This window comes from Mercenaria mercenaria, chromosome 10, assembly GCF_021730395.1.
Source record: "Mercenaria mercenaria strain notata chromosome 10, MADL_Memer_1, whole genome shotgun sequence".
Classification (NCBI taxonomy): Eukaryota; Metazoa; Mollusca; class Bivalvia; order Venerida; family Veneridae; genus Mercenaria; species Mercenaria mercenaria.
The window spans coordinates 48,328,613-48,354,643 of record NC_069370.1 but is presented as its reverse complement, the minus strand read 5'-3'; the positions used below and the strand labels follow the sequence as shown (position 1 = coordinate 48,354,643).

Genomic DNA, 26,031 nt, shown 5'->3' with positions numbered 1-26,031 from the left:
GGTATTCATTTGCGTATATGGCATTTAAAAATCTGCAGAAGGACGCTCCTCGAAAAACCGTTTCACTTTCTAATTAAGACGCCAGAAATAAAAATATGTGGAAACTTTCGGGAAGAGAGAGTTTAATGTAACTCGTTTAGCACTTTCATGTTTTATATCTTCGTCGATGCTGTTTCAATTATTTCAATAATAAAATTGGATTTAGGCTGCATTAAAAAAGGAGTTGTTGTCGTTGTGTAAACAAATGATGTTTTCAGCTATTTGTACATATATCTATAATAATAAACAGAAAATTCAAGTTATGATAAGTCTTTTTTTTTAAACTTTCATCTCGTGGTATAAAAGATCATAATTTATTTTCATATCATTCGGTGATAACAGAAGAATACTTGAATATCTTCTATTGTTATAACACTGTTGATGCATCGTGGATGAATAAAAGCGTAGGTTCAGGGTGGTTACTCAGATTTGAACAAGTAAATGACTTGTTCGATATTGTGATATTTGATCATTTACACTTGTGGCCACAGACCCCTTAATATTTGTTAGATTCTCACAAGTGGTGTTTTCCTATCTCGATTGCCTAAACGATGTGGAGATATTTTAGCATAAATATAAATTTGATGAACACATTTTGCCAAAGGAATGATATAAATATATAAGGCCATGTTAAAGGTTTGCTTTGACAAAGCATAAGCTTAGTCGAAATTCATAAGAAATGAAAATTAAAAAAAAATATATAATAACCTCCGTTTACCTACCGTTTATCAAAAGTAAACTTTAGTCAATAGAAAGAATGTATTTAACAAGAACATAAGTCACATGCCCTTTCATGTTTATTTGATAGAACAGCTAATGATGTCATGACGTTTCACGTTTTTGTGTGTAGATTAAATGGGTAATACTTGGTTGGACCGTCGGTGTGATGCCAGGTTAAATGGGTAATACTTGGTTGGACCGTCGGTGTGATGCCAGGTTAAATGGGTAATACTTGGTTGGACCGTCGGTGTGATGCCAGATTAAATGGGTAATACTTGGTTGGAGCGTCGGTGTGATGCCAGATTAAATGAGTAATACTTGGTTGGAGCGTCGGTGTGATGCCAGATTAAATGGGTAATACTTGGTTGGACCGTCGGTGTAATGCCAGATTAAATGGGTAATACTTGGTTGGACCGTCGGTGTGATGCCAGATTAAATGGGTAATACTTGGTTGGACCGTCAGTGTGATGCCAGATTAAATGGGTAATACTTGGTTGGACCGTCGGTGTAATGCCAGTAATGATAGCTTCACGCTCAGGCTGACCATTAAGGTATTAGATACCTAATAGAAATGTTTAAAAATGGCATTTACTTGGTATATTCTTAAAGCTGATATTGTTTTGCACTGTGTTGCAATTTTTAAACAACTTTTACAGTACCGTTTTTTTATATTTTTTAAGTAATTTATGGTATTTCCTCAAGCTCAAGTAGAGACAAATTTTAATGTGATGGCCATTGTCCAAAATGTTTGCAGAGAATTCATTATAGTACCATAATTGTGATGAAAGAAAAGTCAGACTATTGGTAAACAATTATAAAACACAAAATAAAACTGCCAGTATCATTTTTTCTAGGGTGCCTCAAGTAAAAGGATTTAATGAGATAGAATTCTAACTTCAACATTAAAAATTAAGGTCGAGTTCTGTTTGACTGTTTAAAATTTTGTCACTTCATTCAAAAATAAGCTTGGGGCAGAAGTAAAATATACCTACATTTCTTCTACAATATGTATTCTAAAGAGTAAAGGCAAAATAGAGAACTTTTACCGCACGTAACTCAGTACTTTTAGAGATGTCTAACTCTGCCCCATTCTGTTTCAGAGGTAAATTCACTTTGAACAGCAAGAAATCGCTTATCATATCAAATTTTTTAAATTTTGTACAATAAATCAAGGAAAGTAAGGAAAACAAATTTGGTCCCAGTGAGGCTTGAACCTATGTCCTCTTGAAAGTAGGTTAACGGTAGGAATTGAATACTCTTCAATAAATTGAATAAGACAGAAAAATATAATGAAATCACGGAAAAGACATGAAATAAGAAGAACCATAGGTAAATAACTTTAACTTGTGACATTAGTACTTTTGAAGCAGTCACACTTGAATTTAGAGCAAAAAACGGTCGATAAATCGAACCGACTTGTATTTGTAAATGCGGGTAGTTTATTTGCCTTATTGAATGTCTAAAATATAATGTATACGTTGCTTTAATGATTGCATATAGATGTAAACTTGTTGTGAAATACCCTTGGTTATATAGCCGGGTATATTTATCCAAAGAATATTTTACCAAACCATTAAGAGGATATTACACATACATTGGAACAGTTATAAAGATCGCAGGTAAGACTGTGTATTATTTTTGTTTATATACATATTTACGAACGAACATGTATTGATTCCGAGCGAGAAATATATATCTTGGACAAAAATTTCTTTGCGTTGTCGAATTCTACAAAAATGTGTCATATCTCTACGTTATACCGGTTTGTTTTACTTCGGAATTTATACTGAGAATGACGTAATAGATTCATTTCGCTAATGAGTACACTACAACACTTAAGAACAATAGTGATGTGCTTCATGGGATATTTTAAGGAACACGATTCCATATTTAAGTAAGTGCTTTTATTTGTCTGTGTTTCAAAATAAAAAGATATTTAGTTGATTCAAATTTTATTTGAAAAAAAAAAACAACAACATTTATAATCGGTGAAATACTGGCATAAAAATGCCCTCTAATCATGCAATAACAAAATGTGATGTAATGCAGCATGGACTTGGATTGTTATTTAAAACTTCTGTAATGATTCAGAAATATCATTTAAAAAAGCACACTGATTTGAAAATTATGACATTCTGACATTTATCTAGAGGTAGGACCCTTTAAGAATTTTTAATAACATCCACTGTAATGGGGTTTGACTCTTTCGATAACTAAAATAATAATTATATACATGTTTCTTTACTTCAGAATGTTATCCACTCAAAATATTAAGGAGTTAGAAGAAAATGGCTACACGGTAGTACCAGGTGTTGTTTCACTGGAAGAATGTGATAAATATATAGAGCAGTACAACCAATGGCTCAAAACATTCAACGGGAAATGGCCAAAGTCGCTGAAAGGTCTCATCAGAGGGTATAATACAGGTATTTGTAACCAATTTGAAAAAAAAGATAAATGGTAATATATTGTTGCAAAATGTAAGCTGTAACCGCATGAAAGAAGTTATCAATAAACTAAAGCGCAGACATTAAATACCTAACGATGATAGGGGTACTGTATGGGAGGCTGCGTCTTTGAATGTGGATTTCCCTTTTGGACTTTCGTCCTTGTTTTTTTAATTTATGTTTGGGTATTGAACGATTACAAGTTCTTTGATTCTTTACACACAGAAACACTTTTCTGATACGTGTAACTATACTCTGAATGATCCTACAGGTCATTTGGAGACGACATGGAATATTCGTTTCAATGCAAAAGCTGTATTCTCGCAGCTATGGAAAACGGAGAAATTGCTGACAAGTTCCGATTCGATAGCTATTGGTAGACCGCCTGAGGAAGGGTTGGAGCCATATGATGACGGGAGATCTCATTGGCTTCATTTAGACCAAGAGGCGTGTCGTGAAGGTCTACATGCATATCAAGGTGGAGTTTATCTTGAGGAAGCTTGCGAAGATGACTGGACGCTACAGGTTATGGAAAAATCCCATAAGGCGTTCCAAACATTCTTTGAAGAAAAGGAAAATGCCGCAAAAAGGTCAAATGTAAAACAATTCTTCAAGTTAACTAAAGCTGAAGTAAGATATTTCGAACAAGAGGGATGTGCATGAAATCAAAAGGGTACCCGTGCCAAAAGGTGGAATGGTTTTATGGGACTCTCGTGTGGTTCACGCCAATGCTCAACCTAAAGAAGGTCGGACAAACGTTGGGAGATGGAGATATGTTGTATTTGTGTCAATGACCCCAGCAAGATGGGCATCTGACACAGATCTTGCAATTAAACGGGAGGCATATAAAGGTGCAAAGATGACCAGTCACTGGTCATCCGACGGTTCCTTGTTAATGAAAGAATCGGCAGCAAGTAAATCACGTCCGAAAAGCCTTCCGAGTGTGGCCAGGACAGAGGAAGGACAGCTTCTTGCAGGAGTCAAACCTTATGATTTTGATGATGGAGAGCCAAATGGTCCTCCAAAACTTGTAACAAGGGTAGCAGTTAAAAGAAAAATTGAAGATGTTGAATGAATTCATTATTACGGTTAAATTGTTGAAAGTATCTAACATTGTGTTATAGATATTAACATGGCAACAATAAAGGGTCTATTAGTAAGGGAAGTTTGTTTGATTGAAACGGAGCATATCTTATTCAAAGTTCTTAGTGATTTGTGGAAAAGTGAAGAAATACGAGTAATTTTCTGTTAACAATTTGTGTGTATTCATGTACTGATTTTTTTCACAACGTTATGTAAGAATCTATTAAAAAATGTTTCAAAGTATTAAATATTTTTGAAGTAACTTTTCGCACTTCCTCATCTTCCATCAGATAAAAGAGTAAAATCGAAAAAAAAAAAAAAAACAAAAAAAAAAACAAACAATTCACTTTAATTAGAACTATTTCATACCTTATCATAACTAATTTTATAATAGTTTATAGTTGTGTAGCACATTTAACAATAGATGCTGTTATTGTATTAGATAATATATGGACCACTACTGTTAATTAAAACTATTTTGTGGCAGCAAATAGTAAAACTCAAACACGTACTTTTCGTATATGTTATACATGTAATTCAGTAATTTTAAATATGCATTTTGTCTCATATGTCCTATGTAGTTAAGTGTTTGTAAATAAGTAATTTATCTCATATGATCTGTGACTAACAAACATACTAGTTGTGACACCTGTACTTGGAAGGGCTTAATGTAATGTTGGTAGAACTTGTTGCCCAACTCATTTGCTTTTGTTTTGTTGTAATTTTATTTACTTATTTGCATGTATATATAATATATAAAATATGGTTAAATCAAAAATGATTGTATAATTAAGTATTTTGTTTCATATGTTCTATGTAAATAAATGTTTGAGATATGTATTTTGTTTCATATATTTTATGTTTTTAACATGTATTTTGTACTTCTGTATAATCATGCTTTGCAACATACTTACTTCTGAACACTGATGATGCTTTTTGTTAAACTCAGTGTTAATTTTTTGTTCGGCTTTGCATATGTCATCGAAGACGAAGACAGAGCTGCTACACGATACTTATTTTTATCTCAGTTGAGGCAAGAACCTTCAATTACATTGTTAGAGAGATTGAAATAAAAGCTTTAAAATGACTGGTTGCTATTTCATACCTACATACAGTGACACTTTCTTGTTTTATCTGAATTTGTTAAAATCTGACTTCTTAAGTCATGAACGGGTCTCTGCTTCAATGTTAGTGGTGGCAGCTTTGCCACAGAGGTCCGAGGATATACTTTGCAGATATACGTATAATACCGCTCGTTTGGAATTTGAACGTGAATATGTCAAACTGTCGGCATTTTATTTTAGAATTGATCAAACAAATTACACCGACGAATAGTCCTAGTTCCTGTCATATTCATATATTTTAACAAGTATAAATCTATCATACAGTTTGCGAGTATGGAACACCAAAAAATGCCTAAGATCTTTATTTTAATGTCACATTAAAGGTATTTCTGAAAACTTTTAGAGAAGAAGCGCCCCATGCCTTCTAAGGTTCCGCAAGTTTGAATAAAGGGTATAATTATACCTCAAGTAAACACTTAATGTAAAATTTCCAAAGACTAACAGGGATTAAATTTAAATACTACATTTCGAACAGTAGCAAGGCGTAATAATTTTAATGATAACCCGACTGGTTGTTATTCTTTTCCAAAACCCCATACAGACAAGCGTTCAAATAATTTGAACCGGCGACTTAGAAACGCTATTTTGAATAACACCACACTGAATATTATTCGTATCAACTCATAAGCGTTCTAGTGAGTTGATTAAGTGACTTATAAACATTTTTCTTTTCAAAACAATGAGTCCCACTAAAAAGTAACTTTCCGTTTCGAAGGAAACAAACAACATTGCCAGATTAAGATTGTTAATGCTTTTTTTTCGTTTGGTAAATATTTCTGTAAGTGTTTTTCAGTATAATAAAAGATAACACAGGCCAGCTCGGGTGACATAGATATCGTTAGCCTCCGAAAAACGATAACACTGTCGGCTTGCACCTCAGGCTGACAATATCCCATATTACCCTTGCTGTCCTGTGTTGTTTATACATTATTTAGATTACAAATGATCGATAACTCTGGCAAATAACAGTTCCGGAAAACAAGTACATGTATGAAGAATCAAAAGGAAGAAGTGCATAATATCGACACATCCGAAATAAATATGTACTCTTAAATTCATAGAAAAAGTAAAACGTGAAAACAAAAAGGTCAAAACAAACACACACGTATATACAAAGGGACACAGTGAGGCACCGCCTTAGCAAGAACGTCACTGGGGAGTTTCACTGGTTAATTGTGCCATAAAGCTCACTCTTAACACCCACTGGGCAAGAGACATAGAGATATATATTGTTTTAGAAATTTAATTGTTATTTATGCTCCATTTTAATTACTATAAATTATGTACAGAAATACAAGAAGCCACTTAAAAAATGTAATATTCAGCAATACTTCATAACAGTGATTTTTACGATTTGCAAGGCTGGTAGGCGGATGCTCCGCCAGTGACGAGGAAACAACAATAACAAGAAAGAAAGAAATGTTGATAAGATACATAAGAAGGGATAAGAATATAGAATTAAAAGGAAAGTGAAACAAATAACAAACAGGAACAACGCGTACTTAATGATTTATCATGAACACGTGTTGTCAAACAGTTAACCGCACTCAGTTATTTCACCTTTATGTTAATTGACTATCATAATAAATAGTACATGTCTAAAAATAAATGTGTGTTTACATTTCTATTTTTAAATATAGTGTCAAATGGTTGTGAAATACCTTTTGCTATATATATAGAACTATACACTTCATTCGAAGGAAATTGCAGAGGTTGCGCATTTATAAAAAAAGAAACAAGTAAGGCTTATATATAGATGTTTTGTATATATGTACATGTACTCGAAATAGAAAAAAATCTGCTACCGTGACTACGTTTAGAAAATAATGCTTAAACACAAAATTCATTTCGTAGTCAATTCCATAAAATGAATTAAGTATACTTGGTACACTTATGTCATATTCGATGGACTATGAAAGATAAGATATCATGATACATACGATGATCCGTAATATTTTATCATCTTTACGAACAAATTTATTTGGAGTGAACGAAATAATACGACTAGCGTCTCATGGTTAAATTGTTGATCATATTCTGCCGTTTATTTTTGCATGGACTCGGAATAAATACTTTCATTTTTTAATTACATGATTTTTTTCTTTCTGTTTGTTAATTTAATTATTTTAACAAATTGCACAATTTTTGTTGTGTTTAACATACGGTCAATTCTGTTCAGCCGACAAAACTACTACGGAATCCTCTAAGGAACGTTCACCTTGACTACATAAACAGTGGCACTTCATCACTATGGGTGTTTTTGTAACTTTTCAATACTTTTGCTGTTCATGCAAAATGTACGTCATAATTTTCGATGGAACGAATAGGGAGAAAGTAAATATTAAGCGTTGAATAAAATACTTCGAAAAAAATATTACCATAATTGCAATGATTGAGACGCCGCGTATTTTAATATCATTATAATAATAGAATATAAATTTATGTTTCTTTACTTCAGAATGTTATCCTTTCAAAATATCAGAGAGTTAGATGAATATGGATACACTGTGGTACCAGGTGTTATTTCACCGGAAGAATGTGATAAATATATAGAACAATATAATCAATGGCTCACAATGTTCAATGGAAAATGGCCAAATTCAAACAAGGGTATCATTAGAGGATATAATACAGGTATGAAAGCAAATATAAAGCAAAGGGAACACGTATATTTTGTGCAAAAGTAGAGCTATGATTACTAGTTTTTTATGTGAATTAGTATTCCCCAATCCTTATCATGCTGGACACGATTGATTCTGCCTTTGCGACCAGTGTAGATCATGATCAGACTGCACATCAAGCTCTGCACTGTCCGCCATTCAGCCAGTATCTTTTTAATAGTTAATGACACTGTACAAATTCTAAGAAGGACAAATTCATTATAGAAATTTAGCATGGTAAGAGTTAAACAGATTCAACAGCATTACAACCGTATTATCCAGAGGGAAATATGAATTAAAGGTTCATATGATTTCCCTGGTTACTTCCTTGGTTTTTGAAATTTAGACCATTGGTATTCAGATCGAAGGCTTTCTAAAGATGTTTACAAATTTCATATTCATAATAAAACATGTTTATGTAGCAAATGTTCTGATGGAAATTGAAGTACAAATGCCAAACTGTCATTTTGTTTACAAAATGGTTTTATATTTTACACATGATACACGTTTATCCTTTTTCATTACCCGGAGTACCTCAATAAACATGTAAGATATAGAATTACAATTAGCTTCCTTTTTTTATATATTGTGTGTGTCTGAAAAAAGAAGTGTTCTGTTATCTAGGTAAAGGATGTGTTATCAACGGCAACATTTATGACTCCAAACACATCAACCTCCCTTGAAAGCATCTCGTATTTGTTTGGGACAATTTGTTATATATGTTCTGAAGAACAATGATATACAAAGTATAAAATTCCAAAATGAAATTCACTTGATGAAATTCACTTGAGAGAAAATAGCTAAACAAATTATATAAACCCTAATGTCCATTTAGGTAGCAAATGTGCGAAACAATTTTTGTACAGATACACTGAAACGCAGCATACTCTAAATGATTCATATTTCTTATATTTCTACAGGTCATTTAGAGACGACATGGAATATTCGTTTCAAGGTGAAAGCTGTATTTTCGCAGCTATGGAAAACGGAGAAACTAATGACTAGTTTTGATTCAGTTGCTATTGGTAGACCGCCTGAGGATGGGGAGGAGCCATTTGATGACGGGAGCTCTCATTGGCTACATCTAGACCAAGAGGCGTGTCGTGAGGGTCTACATGCATATCAAGGTGCAGTTTATCTCGAGAAAGCTTGTGAAGACGACTGGACGCTACAGGTTATGGACAAATCTCATAAAGTATTTAAAAAATTCTTTGAAGAAAACGAAAGGGCCGCGAAAAAATCAAATGAAAAACAGTTTTTTAGACTGTCTAAAACTCAAGTCAGGTACTTTGAACAAAGTAGATGTAAAATTAAAAGGGTTCCTGTTCCTAAAGGTGGGATGGTTTTATGGGACTCACGTTTAGTTCACGCCAATGCTCAGCCTAAGGAGGGTCGGACAAACCCTGGGAGATGGAGATATGTTGTATTTGTATCAATGACTCCAGCCAGCTAGGCATCTGACGCAGATCTGGCAATTAAACGGGAGGCATATGAAGGTTCAAAGATGACAAACCACTGGTCATCCGAAGGTTCCATGTTAATGACAGAGTCAGCAGCAAGCAAATCACATCCGAAAAAGCTTGCAAGTGTGGCAATGACTGAGGAAGGACAACTTCTTGCAGGAGTCAAACCTTATGATTTTGATGACGGACAAGAAAATGGACCGCCAAAACCTATAACGAAGTTAGCAGTAAATTGAACAATGTACGTTCTTTCATTTCGAACTTTGTCCCATTTAAACAACAGGTGAATAAGGAAAATAAAGTTATTTTGAACAACTGATCGAATTAACAATTTAAATATAATCCTGGAAATATAAATATTTATGATTTTTGCATTATGTGGCCGGAACGTTAGCCTTAATATGTTAAAAAAGTAAATGCAGAATACCTGGAAGTTTTAACTGCATCAAACACAAACTGTGTCACTGATCCCCTACTGATAGACACTTTTATAACAGATTAGACTTTAAGACCTCGTCTTTGTCTGATTTGCTGTTGTTTATTCACAATGCATGATGCATTTTCAACGATTGAAACATCCGTAACATACAACATTTCACGGGAGAAAAGAAGCTACTGTGTTAAGTAACTACAATGTGTAACTGTTTAAAATCGGTAGATTCTAGGTTGTTCCGTACATTACGGGTATCTTCTGCGTATAATTGACTTCATTCTGAACAATAAAGCAATTGATACGAACATACTTTCTTGCATAAAAACTACTTTTTTCACTGGATCCGCCCATGTATAAACGGGAGAAAAATCGTGTGCAAACAAGGCAATTCACGTGCTGTTAATACATGATTTTTATTTTTGAAATGCTTTGCCTGGGACGTATGTATGTATTTCTGCGCAGACTGATATTTGGCATCTGCATCTTGTTTCTTCCATAATAACCTTTTCTTGTAGCATTATAGATACAATGTAATCCATAGTATGTTTAGCTGTATCAGTTTCCAACCCCAAACGTACTGCCCCCATCAATGTACGCACTAGCTACTCTTAGAGTTTACTCCCTTTACAAAGCGTCTGTTCAGTTATTGTAAATAACTGTGAATAAATAAGTATCGTGTGTAACTTGTGCTATTGCCCGTTTTTAGGTATTATATTAATGATTTTTGTTAGTATCAGTCGGTTTGTTTTTACCTGATTGTTCGCAGAATTCATATAATAAACCTCGAAAGCTAGTCACTAGCTTCGTACTCATCCGTACTATGTTTGTTCGTACTCAAAATAATTCGAATGTAAAGTTGTTATTCTTAAAAAAATTGTGTTCCTGTTTATCAAATTGTTTAGTTATATGCAAAATTATGTGTAATGTAACGTTTGTAATAACTAAAAATAAAAGTAAAATGCTCAAAAACCTTCAAATCACGCTTTTAGTAGTGTTGTTGTTATGTGTGCCCCGGTTATTGATACTTAAAACATGTTTACCGTTTCCAAGAACAACAAGAATGGTAAATAAAAAATGTACCGGAATCGTCAAGCCATCACATATGGAAACAATGCATTTAGTCGTCGTGTAATGTTTTTTTTTATGCAAGAATAGCGACAATACACGTTTGTTTTGTGTATTAACGCCTGCAGAAGCCCTTGGGATATGTTTGTGACCTCGACCTTCGGTCTCGGTCACAAACAATCCCGCAGGCTTCTGCAGACGTTAATACACACAAAAAAAACGTGTATTATCCCTACATTAATACTTTTTGGTATGTTGTTTCGTCTGATTTTGATATTAATTTGGCACACATTGTGGTCTTTCTATTGAAACTTAAAAAATCTGTTGACGTATGTCTGAAAACAGTGTGGAATATGCCAGACGCCCACGCTGGAAATAGTACTGTCCTAAGTACATGTAAATCAATGGCTTGTTAACATTTCTATAAATTCTATTTGTGCAATTGTAGATTCATACATTTTGTTAATACAAAAATGCCATGCAGAACGATTTCATTCCACTAGAATTTCATTATTTTTGTGTATTGCATACAGAAGGATATAAGGCACAGGTTTTTTTACTTTATTTTCACAGGAAACTTATCAACATTCTTAGAACAAAATAAAATAGTGAATTATTATTAAATCAACAAAAACTTTACATAGTCGACAACGAAATTACTCACTAATGACTTCTATGTTAATGTACTCTGCAGTATATATATATATATTGTTCATTTTTGAAATTAAAATTTCCAGTTGTCGAACAAATGGCTTCACGTTTTAAACATAAAACGCCGACATAGATAAAATAATATGAAAGCTGCAAAGGTCGTCAGTCGGATGTGGGCAACGTTATTGATCAGTTCTAAATATTTGCCGGCTGGTTATTTTACACTTATTCACATTATTGAGCTTTAGACACATTCCAGATACTAACTAGAAGGTGTAAAAATTATTTTTTGAACCTAGTTGCCCAACGTAGATAAAGATTTTTGTTTAAAGTTCAAAACACAGAAATATTTGATAAACAAACAACATCGTTGCCAACAATCTTTCTATCCATTACATATTCTACCGTACTGTCACGTACGACAGGAAACTTTAAATATTCTCGAAATGTTTTCCCCTTTGAAAACAAATGCCATTTGTAAAGAAATGAAAATAAACAATAGCTGTAAACTATATTCCATCTACTTATGTGAAATTTGAGCACTGGGACTTTATTGCAAATGCATGAAAACGAGGATACATCAAACTTCTTTGAAAATGGTGAGTTTTCAAAGGCATTGAACTGCCCGAAAGTGTAGCCCCTCTATGCAGTCCTTTTCCGAAATTCAATTTATATATCAGTAAATTTACAAATATTTTGTAGAGTAATACACATGTTTTATAATTCATGCTGTTATATTTTTTATGTAAAACAGCTGTTTCTTTCTATGCTTTAGTGTTGTTTGACTTTTTTTCTCATCATGTCGGGGTAAACGCTAAAAGCATGATAATAAGTTTTCGAAACCTACAATGCATTTACAAAAATAATTTGATTAACTTTGACAACGATTTGCAGCAACATTTTGTAGATATCAGCATTTCAATATGACTTCAAATTCTTAAAAATTATGATTATCCCTCTTATCTCCCTTTTCTTGAGGAACGATAAAAAAATAAACTAATTGTAGAGCTACAAGTAGTTTTAAAACTTGCGTAACTCTTGACATATCCTTATAGCTATTTTATATAATGCGAAACTCGAAAATTTAAAATACAAGTAAAAATAATACAGATTGTCATACATTTCAACATTAACAGGATAAACGGAAAAGGTGTTACTGACCACCTTTAAATCGCTCTAACTTACTGAGTAGTCACATGACCCGTGTTTCCGCCAAACAGATATCAGGCACATTGTTGTTGTTTTTTTTTTCAGAAAGCATGGTTCTGAGTACACCGAAACGTTAAACGATTAATACATTTAAATTATTGCACATGACAGATAGCTTTTCAAACTGGACATATAATTCCAATTATCGTTGAAATACCTAAAATATACTTGCGTATATTTTTTCCATTTGGCAGAATAGGTAACATAAGAAACAACCTAAGTGTAAGAAGTTGGAGCATATCAGCTAATTTGCAGAGATTCCAATAATATATATGAAAATAAAGGAAGCAATTATGGTTCGTAAGTGTTCTTATTAATGTAGAACGTTATCTTGAAGAAAAAAAACACGTAAACTAGGTTTATAAGACTTCACATTTTGCTTCTTGTTTAAGATGTGAAAATGAAAGTAAACTTTCTGTACCAAGCAAGCGTCTTCTTTGCCTTGAAATATTTTCCTATTCACCTTCGCTGATTTTAAATTGCTTTATTTATTTCTTAATTTTACAAGTGCATAAGTCATAAAATGTGTAATGGAATGTTACCCTAAGCCGAAGAAAAGAAAATAGTAGTTTGTATATATATTGCTTGTGTCTATTATGTTGCTCAATTGCATGCACACATTACCTTAGAAAACAAATAACAAATGCAAGTACAGTTTCAGTCCAGAAATTGACTTCGTTCATTAGATATTAGATTTTGATACCAGCGAAATCATTTTCCGAGTTCTGAGACACCTGTATACACCGGATAACCATTCTGTCGTCTCCATTCGAAGTATTCTCTGACAACCTGTAAGCATTCATCTGTCACACATACGCCTTGCAATACCTGTAACAGCTCTTGCGGAATACCATTACCGTTGTTTCGTTTAACTCGTTCACTTCGTACAGCTTGTTCGCCGTCATCTACGTCTTCACTGTCTGTGCCTGCATCTAATGTCAACTCTTTAAGCAATTCCTTCACATGTTCCACTAATGCAGTTCTCTGTTGAGGATCAGTATCTGTGAATTCACTTGAATCGCTGTCCACACCGGCAATTGTCGTAAGACCAGCACCAGACCTCAAGGCACTCAGTTTTCTAAAAACATCGCACATCATCGCTGTATCCCTATACTTTTTAGGAAGTTTTGATTCCTCGATCCCATCTATAAAATTCTTTTGTAAATAATTGCTGTCGGAGGTTTCACTTTCCTCGGGAAGGAGTGGAGCGCCATCAAACATTCCCAAATGAAGAAGTAAGCCTGAGAAATGAAAGAATGAACGTTTAGAAAAAAACATAAGATAATAATTATATATATATATATATATAATATATAAATATTGATAATCCTCTCCTTCTCATATATATTATAAAAAAATATATATATATATATATATATATATATATATATGGGAGAATAATAGAAAGTAAATTTTGAAGAAAAAAAAAAGATTTCAATGCAGTTTTGGTTTGCTTTCATGATATTTATTCTCGTAAAGCAATACAAGTATCAGATATTTGACATTTAAAAACTGCAAGTATTAACTTATAATAGCAAATTTGTATGTATATTGATTTAATTGCGGAAAAATAAAAGAGTCTATTCACGTAGTCATAATTATGAAAAATATACCAAGTATATACCGAACAATAAAACATTAACGAATTTAAAGAAAAAATTAACAGGTATAAAAAGAAGGTATAAGAAAAAGTAGAAATAAACTTACCTTGTATTTGCATGATGTTTATTATAAATTAAAGACAAATTATTCCGCTGTTAATGTCGTGAAAAAAAACATAATACTCTGAGCTTAATGATGACTTTATTTTCTTATATAAGGGGAAACAGATCATATCTATAGCAACACCTTGCATACAATACTTAAAGCTAATCCTACTTTAAATGACTTAGGCACTTAGGCAGTACGTTTTTGGAATATTGAAAGACTTGAAAAGACTTCTTATCATGAAGTTGTCAAGTTGCAACTATTATTCAAATGGGTAAACTATAAATAACCTACCAATTACAAAAGTTTGACGTAGTTTATACATCACAAAATAGAATTTAAGTGAACGGAATTCTTAACATTCCTCAGTGATAACATATCCCGACATTTGAGGCTAAATAAATATTCGACACAGTAAATCAGATTGAAATTATAAAGACGGAAATATTCATTTATCGTATGTACACGCTTAAACTTAGAGTTTGGTAGTATACTGATGTCAATATTAAAGAAATGTTTTCGTAAAAAAAATCATGGTTTTGTATTTCATTTGCTTCTATGTCCACTATTTGCCCCATCTCCCAGATGGTACCGGGTATCCATTGTCTTGCCGCCATTTCATATACTCCTGTAGTTGCTGTATACACTCGGGTGTCTGGCAAATTCCTGCCAGTGGATCATCTTCAGTCTCGTTACTTTTGTTCTCTAATTTACTTTTGGAATTGTTCATCTTTTCTGTCATTTCAGAGTACCCAATATCAACATAAACTTCTGATTCAGAATCTATCAAGGACTTGAGAGAAGTATCGGTGTTAATTGATGTTTGACTAGCATGCGTCTGTTGATCTTGATCGTTTGAATTCTGTGTTTCGTTATCTTCAATCAAGGGTAATGACAATGCGGTTGTGAACTGGTAACAAAATAGAGCTGATATCATTGTAAGTGTCAGTTTCATCTGCAAGTAAAATATATAGAGGATATTGCATACTGAATTTATTAAACGAGTTGAATAAAATAAAAAATGCGAGGCTCTTCCGAGCATTTTTAATCAATTTTATTCAATGAGTTTAATAAATTCAATTTGGAAAGACACAAATGTAGTATTTTTATCGCATGTAAGCTTTTCCTGTTGAAAAATGTCAACAATTCTCCATTCTTTACCTATTATAGACAAAGTTAATTCGACCAACGTCTCAAATAAATAAACAACGTCAACGTCAAAGCTTTATTACACTAGTTAGTGTATTTATCAAATTTATGTAATGGCTTTATTTCACTCACACGACGTCAAACATGTGTTAAAAGAGTGTTCATTTTAAAGTTTTCAAACACAACTGTTTTCTAAACTCATGGCGATGGGAGAAAAATAATCTTATTTCAAGTTACACATTTCCAGTTACATAGTGTAGATGCTGTCATCAAACCATGTATGATATTGCATAGAATATTAATAATGGACACACTTGTCATTTATTTGTTTATTTTACTTTCTCGTGATCGTTTTAAAGAAACTTCTTATGTTTAAGAAATTGACCATCTAAATTGATTTCCCAGAAATAGTTTGTACTTGTAACGTGTACAAGTGTAAGTTCTGTTCAACCCGGGGCTAGAGGGCGTAAACGGTAGCTTGTATTTCCTCTACCGTCCACGAATAGGCTCAATCAAATCGAGCCTTCAACATTTTCATTTATAATGTGTTAGGCGACCTGTGGTTTTCCTTTTTTCTATTTCACACCGCTTTTTATCACCTCATTCATCTCTTGTTTTGAGATATGACGATGTCACGTTATGTGAGTGATATGGTTTGAAATTTCTTGACAATATTAATGCAAATTCGAATCCTTGTTCATGCGTGATATCAAATCTATTTTACATGCCGAAAACAATTTGAAGTTTTTACGTTTATGAGATGACATTTTGATACCAAATGACCAAGATTTGAGCTTCTTTAAAACTATCGTGTATCGTTGTCCTATTTTTTCATTATAATGGATAATCTATGTTTGATTTTCATAAGTTGTAAATTCTATTTAAATTGTGATGGCAGTAAAAAACTTCAAATATTTGAGAAATTACTCTGATTTGGCCTTTTTTTCATTAAACTTCACGGCTTTTTGAAAATTGAAACACGAAATGCATTTTGATGTACAATATTCATACTGTTGCGACCGAATTTTTGCAGAAATGTTGAATATATGAATATAAACAAACTTGAATTTCTTGCAACTTCTCTTCTGTATATTAACATATAAATCACTGAAAAGTTAGATATATATACATGTACCAGCCTTTCAATTAAAGCTCTACAAATGTTTTAATTGCACAAAGCTGATCAAATGCCTTTGTTTAGTATGTGCTGCATAAATCAGATATGAAAACGAAACTACAAATTATAGCATTTTTCTCATATTAAATTGACAATATGCCGATAACCGGGGGAGCTGATTGCAAAACTTGATCGGTACATGATATTTTACCATCACATTTTGTATTCCTTGCATTAAAAAATCTGACCGTTGATTCATTAAACATTTAGCCTTTTTTTCATTTGTTACCAGTTATTTCTCGTCTGAATATGTACAGCAAAGCATTAAAAGCATTTTTTCTGAGGTCAACACCAAATCGACGCAAATAGAAAGTTTGTTCAATATTAATCGAAAGAGAAATGTTTACATTTTACATATCGATACTATCATAATGACCTTTAACGTTTCATGTTAAAATAAAATCCGTACCTTTGAATATATATCCAAGCTTACTCGACCAAAGTAGAAAAGGTCCTAATGTCAGTTTTAGAGGGATTTAAATGTTTGATAACTGTACTTATATATCTTTCAAGATAGGCAGGGTGACTTCAATACGTTATCTTGCTGCGTAATGCAAGACAATGGAACTCTCATTTATCACTTGACCTTTTGTTTTTCCAACCCTTTCTTTAACTCAACATTTTCACAACACCTGAAGATCTGACAATTTCAATAAGGTACAAAAATGGATCGCTTTATTCATTGCTTTGGCGAAAAGTAAAGAAAGCAACAAGTATCTCGCAAAGGAATTTATATCTATGTGTGGGTTAAGAACGTTAAATCATGATAGAAGTAAATTAAAACGGTCATAACTTTAAGGTCAAGGAAGTACAGAGATTAAACAAATGTGCGTAAATCATAGACAAAAGAAGTATCCGTTTCCTAGACCACACCTCATTATTTTAAAATTGATGACATGAAAAGATTTGAAAGAATAAGTGACTTTATTTTTAGACTTTTTCACGTTGATATTTTAATATTAAAACGCTATGAATTACCCTTCATTACATTTTTCCGTTTAGCCGTCGAAATCGTAAGTGATGTACTTGTGGTTTCCCTTTCAAATTTGTGTCTCCCTGTGCTAGAAATACATATAACAATGCGCACAAACGAAGTAAGATCATTAGTAAAAGAAATTGTAGAAGGATTATGCTTTTTCCTTAAACAATAATAACATAGGTTACTATCGGATTTAATTCAGAAAAAGTTTATTTAATAGTCATCGGTTACTCTCGGGGTATCAAGGTACCGTTGCTTGAACAGAGAGGGCAAGTTTCCTGTGGGACAGTACACACACACAGAGGGCAGGTTTCCTGAAGGGCAGTGTAGCATTCCTTGCAATATACAGCATCACAATGAACACCTCCCTTTATCCCGTTGCATTTTGTTAATTTCACTTTACTTAAGCTTGTCTCTCGTTGCCCGCATCCTGTACATTCAACCCTGTTCCTCCTAGGTAAGATCTGCGCAATGAAAGGGCAATTAAATGCTAGCCATGATGAGAAACGGAACTTATTTTTCACTTGTTCTTCTTTATGGGTAGATCTGATTTGCTGGCGCAAGAATATCAGAAATCCCAAACGTCTGTGTCGTATTTTCTTGTGCAGGTAGTCCAGTCGGGCCAGTTCCTGCTCCGGATAATAATACGCTGAAACTTTCCTTCTCAGGCGCATACCATACGCTCGTAGTAACACAACTGCGAGGGCTATAACGTATAGTACGAGAACGACCGGAACTACAGCAACCGAAGGCTCTTTAGGTTCTGGTAAGCAGGGACCAGTATCAAATGTCATGTTGAAACCTTGGCCAAGACTATTATTGTAAAAATCCGCAATTGGCCCACTGCCCTCTACAACTATCTTAACGTGCCCACGAGATTCAATTTCTAATTCAATGTCGCCATATTCTCTTACGAGGTTCAAAATGTAATACAAAACGCAGTCAAAGATGATAATGAGAATGCAGAGGAGAAAGTGTAATAAAACTTGAATTAATCCAATTTTGGAGTTAGATACCTCTGTCGAGTTTAGTTTGAAAGACAAAGTATTTACATACTCGCTTTTCTCGCGGGTTTTTAAAGGTAGAACGGTTTCTCTACCGTTCTTCTCTGCTTCTTTGTCAATTTCTTTAAATTGTTTTGTGATATAAATGTTGTCGTAATCATCTTTGGCCAGATAATTTCTGAGATACCAAAATGACATTAAGAATACCAGGAGTAGCGATAAAGAAAGGCATTTTCGAATGACTGACATAGCAGTGTCAAAAGCATCTAATTTTCCTTCTTTATCTTTCCGCACTTCGGTATTTGAGTCGTTTGCGTTGACACTGAATTCTTCTGAGATGCCAAAATCAACATCGAAGTGACTGGTTACATCATTTAGCGCAGATCTGTAAAAAGGGAGGAAATAAACTATTTACAAACTCTTCTAATTCACTAAACAACAGTGACCTCATTAACTGTTAGTGAAGCAATCTTTTAGTGAATGTTGATGGCGCATTTACTAGCATGTGTAGATCAGATATTGTTTAATATTGATATTTACGACAAAAACAATTTCTTTCTACCTGATTTTCTTTACAATATCGTTCAGATCAACACCAAGCTGGATTCCATCACAGTTTTTAGAAAAGTCAATGCCGGTACAAAATGAAAGTTTCCATAATCTGTAAAACAAAAAGGAAACTGATGCACACAACAAATCCACCGTAGATATGAATGTATTTAAACTACTTATGATATAATATTATTGACGTACAAAATACTACTTACGATTTATAGTTGAATATAATAATATAGATAAATAAATTAACTCTCTGTATTAAATAATCATCTAGACTCACGTGTCTATGTTTATATATCTATAATACATATTTATTTCTGTGGACAATATTCAATGGATACGTTAACATAGCATATGTCTTGTTAAAATATGTTGTCCAGACCTTTCCTAAACAAGGTTCAGGTTATCCTAAAATGTGGTCCGGGCCGTCAATATAACTTGTCCGGTTTGTTCTGCGGTTCTGATTGCCTTTATCCCTAGTTCTGAGATGACCATTTATTAAATGCATAGATATGTTTTCAGTGAAACAAACAACTTCGTTTTAGTACTACCCTTATTGAGCATGATGAAATATTTCAGTTGATCTTGATTCCAATAGCGTCATGATCCAGTTATGACTACTCCTCCAACATCAGGTTCAAAAACAAATAACAGTATTAGGGAACTGCTTCTGCGACAAAATTAAAGGTCTTCAGACAGTTTTAATGAATTTATTTAGTTTTTGGAAGCACTCTCAATCAGGCAAAATGCAAATTTTGCTATTATTTCAAAGATTGATGTTTTACAAAAATATGAGTGACAATCAATTAGGTCATTTGTAATTTTAAAAATGTAAAAATGATCTAGCTAAGTATTTAACAGTCCTTACATCTTTGGATTTTCATTAAAGGTAACGTTTATAAGCTGTATCTTTCTTGATGTGTCTATACTTATTTAGTTTCGGTCTAATCAGATCTTATTGTCATGTTAGTCAATATTTGTGACACACTTTTCGGATTATGTTCATATAAAACCTAATAAGTTGTTAACTAGTATTCTCGCCATCTTGATCTTAATCCATCCCTCTTACTTTTGTGCATACAAAAGACAAATTGGCGAAAAACACCGATCTGTTTAATTCAACATGAAGCAAGTTCATGTAAAATAAGACTGAGGAATATGGCTGCTACTTAAAATCTATATTCTTTTTTCGGGTACATAAAACAAAAGAAGTTGATGTTTAGACTGGGGACTGTGTAAACCATGTTTATTCTTAGTAGATGTTCAGTTGTAACAGTTTCAAAATTATCTTTATCATTGGATCATTTTCTTATACTATTATATGAAAAGTCACTCATTTTTTTTCTATAATGTACATGATTACTCTGTAAGTTAATGCGCCTGTCTGAACAGTAAGTAGCGTGTTTGTTTTGTGTGTGTGTGTGTGTGTGTGTCCAGGTGTGCGCTGTGGTGAGTTGCGGATTTTTCGGAGGCTGCGTTCTTGAAGCTTTGCTTTTCCTGCATTTTTACATATGCCATGAAGGGAAAATTATCAGCCAAATTCTGCCATTGCCTTTGTTGTCAAAAAATGTGAACATGATAACTTTTAAGTCTCTACAATAAAGAGTTAAGAGTTTTCAGATTAATAATAGCTGTTTAAGCTGTTAATAAAATGAGTTATTCAACTGAATGTTATTGTACTTGCTCCGAATCAGATAAACAACATTCAACGAAGGCCCATACCAATTGATTGCGTATATACTGTTGCAATGACTAAAAGCATGATCCGTATATACTGTTGCAATGACTAAAAGCATGATCCGTATATCCTTAGGACGGCCAGCACATATTAATGCAGTCTCGCCAGGCATATGTATGTTTTTGACAACACAGAAAATGACGTCACTCGACCTTCAGCTTTTTCCGGAAGTAAATAAAATGAAAGTAGAAATGCTAAACTTGAAAACGAAAGCCGCATTTTGATTCGTAGATAGTCAGGGGTCACGCGCAGGGGTCACCCCGTCTAAATGTATGCGCGTGGACTTCTTTTTTTTTGCTATTGGGGAGCCAATTTTCAGCACTTTATTTCGAATTGAAAGTACCTGGGCTTTAGTACAGCATGTCAGCTTTTAATCTATGAAAAAATATTTGAGCTCTGGATAAACAGAAATCCCACAGGGGTCCGTAACGGACCAAGGGTACATTGATAATTTTGGAACTTCATCAAATCGCTCAAAATGTCATTTTGATGTTGTCTGAGAGTGTCACTAATGCCTTAGATGTAAGATATAACCGTATTTGAGAGCTGCAGACCTAGACATTTCAGAAATATTTTCAAAATAAGTTTCGTGTAATAAATGTTGTTTCTACGGAAGCGTGAAAGGACCATCAGACGCTAATACGTTTTAGTACGTTAAGGCTGCGGAAAGGATATACTGTTGCAATAACTAAAAGCATGATATACAACAGTTTCTCTTTGCAGCAAGTTTGATACTTACTGTGTTAGATTGGCTTGAGCGGAAGTATAGTTTATGTTACAGCCTGCTTCGACAGACTTAACAACATCTCGACATTTCTGAAAATTTTAAAAGAACAATATTAAGCGACTACCATTATCTTTGTAACTGACAGACTGTAACATGTTATAGAACAACACCATTTTAATGCCTGGTTATAATGTCGTTATGTTCTTTAATTAAATTAAAGCCCTTCAGAATTGATAAAACAAATCAACTGCCAATGTGCACAAAGGCATATATTATAGAAAAACAGCACGTGTTCTTTAAACGTTAAAACCATCATACATCTTGTTCGCCTCGATCATTCAAGTATTACCAGTATAAGAAGGTACTTTTTATCCATTTCGTTTGTTCACTTCAAAAGTCATAAATATCTATTAACAAAATGATTTATTATTACCTTTCGACTAACATGTAACGCTTCATCAGACATTGTTGTCTGATTTAATATATCTGTGACAAGGGTAAATTTCGAATGTAATTCATCCATCAAGTCTTTCAGACCGCCATGTTGTTTCTCAAACTGACGCTGCAGTACTCGTGTCTCATTGGCTGCAAGTTCAACAACACAGGCAATACTACTTCCGGTCTCTCTTGCATTGTGGGATATATTAGAAACCGGATGTTTCAGGATTAACGCAAAAATGGCCGATAGCAGAATTGCCCTTCCAATCCCAGTAAAGAAATTAGGGACAACTAGTGCAATAATACATCTGATGAATGTTGAAAGGGCCATACCAATACAAAGCAGTACAGTCAAAACGATCATTAAGATCCCAGCTTCTTTCAATGTATACCCAAAATTATAATGGTATACAAGAAACATGAGAAGTCCAATTAACAGTCCTGAAATAACACCAAATATTGCCTTAATCCCTCTTTTCTCCTCCTTTGAACTTTTGATAAGATTTTCTGTACTTGATTGCAACAAGCTTAGTTTTCGAAAACGATGCTCCGATCCTCCATTCACACTAATTGTATCTTTGCCCTCGGTCGTTCCGTTGCAGCAGTCATCGTACTTTGCAAGCTGATCACCGGAATACCCCCTAAATGAAGGCACCTGCATCGATGCCATCGTCTCTGGGATACTGACTGAATGTTCTAATTTAATTTCATCAAATCTGACATTTTTGTTAGATTTTGAAGAACTATCTTCCGCTTTGTATACTTTTTCCTCTTCTTTTTCTTCTATAATGAATTAAATATTTATTATGATTGATTTTCAAACTATTCGATAAATTAGATGAAAAATTAAAAATATACATTGTACAGTGCCGCAATTGTCCATTGTTTGAGTAAATATTTGATAAAATTTGACACAGCAGCATGTTCTACAAGTATATTTTAAAAGATAAATCGTTACCTGAAATGAAATCTTATGAATATCACAAAATGAATTTAGGATATGACAAAAATCTTAGGTATTGCTTTGACGATCAAATTGAAAAATTGGTATACAATAGTACAAAAGTACAAAATGCATGTACTACACAATACATTAACCTGATCGTGGTGCATTGTATTCTTGTTGTTCCTCGCACGTCGATAGGAAGGCCCCGGTGTTCTTATGTCTCTCATTGAAACCAATGTACCAAGTCTCATCTAGAACGTAGACCGCCGAGAGTTGGTCACCAGAAATCAAGGAAATGGATTTTAAGAAGTCCGATCCTTCGGAGTCGCGAACGGCACGGAACATTGTCACACAAAAGACACAAAATATGCGACAGTTGATTGCAAAACTAATGTCGATTGTCAACGTTTCAAAATTCCTGGATATTTCAATATGTGTTTAAGGAAAATCACTGGCTACAGATCATATTGCATTAATTATACATGTTATCATATCAATTGTAACTACCATCCACAAGTGGATCTGTTAATTGTTTCTCTGTATGTTAACAGTACGGACAACGGAACATGCACTTAAAAACTGATTCATAGCCCGATTTATCATAATATTTAACATCTTTACCATGAAATTATACTACTCTGAGGTGCATGAATTAAGATACCGCATAAACGTTTCTAAATACAAACGCGATATACCTAAGTATTTATTTACCCCCATTATCAGAATCATCGTAATCACACAAACCAATTATATCTAAATTATGTTTCCGTTTACACTTGCAATTTAACTTCCGACAGATGTCTTGCTGCAGATACAAAGTAGTGTGTGTACAACGACCTTGATACTTCCTTGCCGATTGGTTAAGGCCGTTTACTTCGACACATCCTCCCACACAGCAATGGATTCAAAATCCGCTTTGAAAATAAAATTATCACACGTTAGGAAGACGCTTCGTTTTCCATCTGATGCCTGCACAAAATGCCTGGAGTAGAACATATAGCCTTAACACCACTTTAAAGGCTATAGTGTTGTCATGTGTCCTAATCTGCGTCGGTATACTATTAACCAACAAATGAAAACATCTGTATGTGTTCGAATATAATTATATGTATGTATGTATGTATGAGCCGGTTTGGGGCACCCTTTAGAGGAGAACTATACCAAAAACGTGAAAAATCGTACTAGTAATTTCCTCGCTTAGCGACTGGTCATACCTGTTACAGTATATAATATGACTGGGTGTGGTATCATGTTACGTGTCTACGGCGTGATATTCCAGTAAGACAGCGCTATAAAAGGTCGGCATTAAAAGTACGCACGCATTTAACTTTAGTCAATATATAGTACACTCAATACGTGCGTACATCCAATAGAGGCGATTTAATGTTGACGGCTGTAAATGTGTGAAATGTGCATTCGCACTGCTATAAGTAAACCGTCAGTTATGCCTGGAGACATGTTGGAAAAGGCATTAAACCCGAACACATGCATGCACGCATGCACGTACGCACGCATATACGTATGCACAGAAGGCACAAATTTTAGAAGAGACTGATAAAATTCTAGATACTGAGAAAATATAGGACAAAGTAATGCCAAGATAGCTTTTGTAACAAGTTGTTGAAAGACGTTTGATAAAGACAAACTTACTCTGTACAAAATCAGTCAATCTTGGGCCATGTTACTCACACATTTTTATAATCGCAGTGTTAATACTAAAGCAAAGCAGATTCATTAAATACATCGCGCAGTCGCGCAGGCAAACTGTAGTAAATACTCATTAATAAGACCCACAGAGTACAGCCAAATGGTTGCAATCTTGAAAAATTGGAATGTTACCAAAATAATAGTATCGGTATCCATGGTACTTTTCATGCGTGTTCATCTTTATAATTTAAATAATTATTTTCTTTAAAATTTATGATCACCAATCACCAACTAATGGCAGTAACAGCACCATTATGAACTGGCCGAGTTTATTGCAAGTTGAATAACAGGATTTGAAATGCTAGGTTACAAATGAAAACTTATGCAGAAATGAGCAGTGCCGTGGGAAAACCAACGTAGTGGGTCTGCGACCAACATAGATCCAGACCAGCCTGCGCATCCGCGCAGTCTGGTCAGGATCCATGCTGTTCGCTTTTAAAGCCTACTGCAATTAGAGAAACCATTAGCGAACAGCATGGATCCTGACCAGACTGCGCGGATGCGCAGGCTGGTCCGGATCCATGCTGGTCGCAAAGCCACTATGTCGGTTTTCCCATGGCACGGCTCAAATGCCATTTTAACTTTTTTTTTAGTGACTTACAAAATGAATAAAAACGACAATGGATTTTTCGTGTAGGTTATAGCCATTCATGGGTCGTTTCGCACAATTAACTGGACTTGACCTGTTCTAACAATGATTGTTATGGAATACATTGTATGTAAAACTATTTGTTCATGTCTCGTCAGAAATTACAATATAATCGCCCTACAGCAGTCCGGTATACTTACTTGTCTGAATAATATATTTGTTTCATGGCTGTTCAATCGGTTTAAATTCAACTCTTAACGTGGAGATGAGAACAGAACAGAGCAGAGCAGAACAGATCAGATCAGAAATTTTATTTTGGACTAAATTGGGCATCATGCTCCTTATCCATACAACATGGTACAATCAAATACAAGGTCAACAATACATATTCCATATTAAATAATTCTTAAATATGTCA

The 26,031-nt window shown here is 33.9% G+C and overlaps 3 protein-coding genes and 1 pseudogene across 6 annotated transcripts; 2 read left to right on the top strand and 2 right to left on the bottom strand.

Annotated features, from left to right (window-relative positions):
* Positions 1–2,286: 2,286 nt before the first annotated feature.
* LOC123561653 (uncharacterized) lies at positions 2,287–9,853 on the top strand. 3 transcript variants are annotated; one of them, XM_053553026.1, is made up of 3 exons: positions 2,287–2,378; positions 7,872–8,047; positions 8,994–9,853. In XM_053553026.1, the coding sequence occupies exons 2-3, from the start codon at positions 7,873–7,875 to the stop codon at positions 9,524–9,526; spliced, it is 708 nt and encodes a 235-aa protein (XP_053409001.1). In that variant the 5' UTR covers positions 2,287–2,378; position 7,872; the 3' UTR covers positions 9,527–9,853. The 3 variants fall into 3 exon arrangements, with proteins under 3 accessions (XP_053409001.1, XP_045210096.2, XP_053409002.1); XM_045354161.2 differs by lacking the exon at positions 2,287–2,378 and adding an exon at positions 7,033–7,152; XM_053553027.1 differs by lacking the exon at positions 2,287–2,378 and adding an exon at positions 7,227–7,361.
* Positions 2,390–6,060, top strand: LOC128559911 (uncharacterized; annotated as a pseudogene).
* Positions 9,854–14,680: 4,827 nt separating the features above from the next.
* LOC123561658 (uncharacterized) lies at positions 14,681–24,391 on the bottom strand. 2 transcript variants are annotated; one of them, XM_045354168.2, is made up of 2 exons: positions 24,029–24,368; positions 14,681–15,556 (listed from the first exon to the last, which is right to left on the bottom strand). In XM_045354168.2, the coding sequence occupies exons 1-2, from the start codon at positions 24,044–24,046 to the stop codon at positions 15,167–15,169; spliced, it is 408 nt and encodes a 135-aa protein (XP_045210103.2). In that variant the 5' UTR covers positions 24,047–24,368; the 3' UTR covers positions 14,681–15,166. The 2 variants fall into 2 exon arrangements, 1 of the variants encoding a protein (XP_045210103.2); XR_006688481.2 differs by having other exon boundaries at positions 15,429–15,556; positions 23,939–24,391.
* On the bottom strand, positions 17,833–23,944 carry LOC123561654 (DC-STAMP domain-containing protein 2-like). Its single transcript, XM_045354162.2, has 5 exons — positions 23,470–23,944; positions 22,367–23,154; positions 21,946–22,022; positions 19,473–19,571; positions 17,833–19,295 (listed from the first exon to the last, which is right to left on the bottom strand). Exons 1-5 carry the CDS (start codon positions 23,660–23,662, stop codon positions 18,134–18,136), a joined length of 2,319 nt encoding a protein of 772 aa, XP_045210097.2. The 5' UTR covers positions 23,663–23,944; the 3' UTR covers positions 17,833–18,133.
* Positions 24,392–26,031: the final 1,640 nt, after the last annotated feature.

What these genes read in the sequence shown, in the direction of transcription:
- LOC123561654 (XM_045354162.2), bottom strand. Translation starts at nt 23,662, where the DNA reads ATGTTCCGTGCCGTTCGCGACTCCGAAGGATCGGACTTCTTAAAATCC. An exon ending in ATACAATGCACCACGATCAG is followed by an intron (nt 23,155 to 23,469) that starts GTTAATGTATTG and finishes AATTCATTATAG; the next exon opens with AAGAAAAAGAAGAGGAAAAA. An exon ending in GATATTGTAAAGAAAATCAG is followed by an intron (nt 19,296 to 19,472) that starts GTAGAAAGAAAT and finishes CCCTTTTTACAG; the next exon opens with ATCTGCGCTAAATGATGTAA.
- LOC123561653 (XM_053553026.1), top strand. Translation starts at nt 7,873, where the DNA reads ATGTTATCCTTTCAAAATATCAGAGAGTTAGATGAATATGGATACACT. An exon ending in CATTAGAGGATATAATACAG is followed by an intron (nt 8,048 to 8,993) that starts GTATGAAAGCAA and finishes ATATTTCTACAG; the next exon opens with GTCATTTAGAGACGACATGG.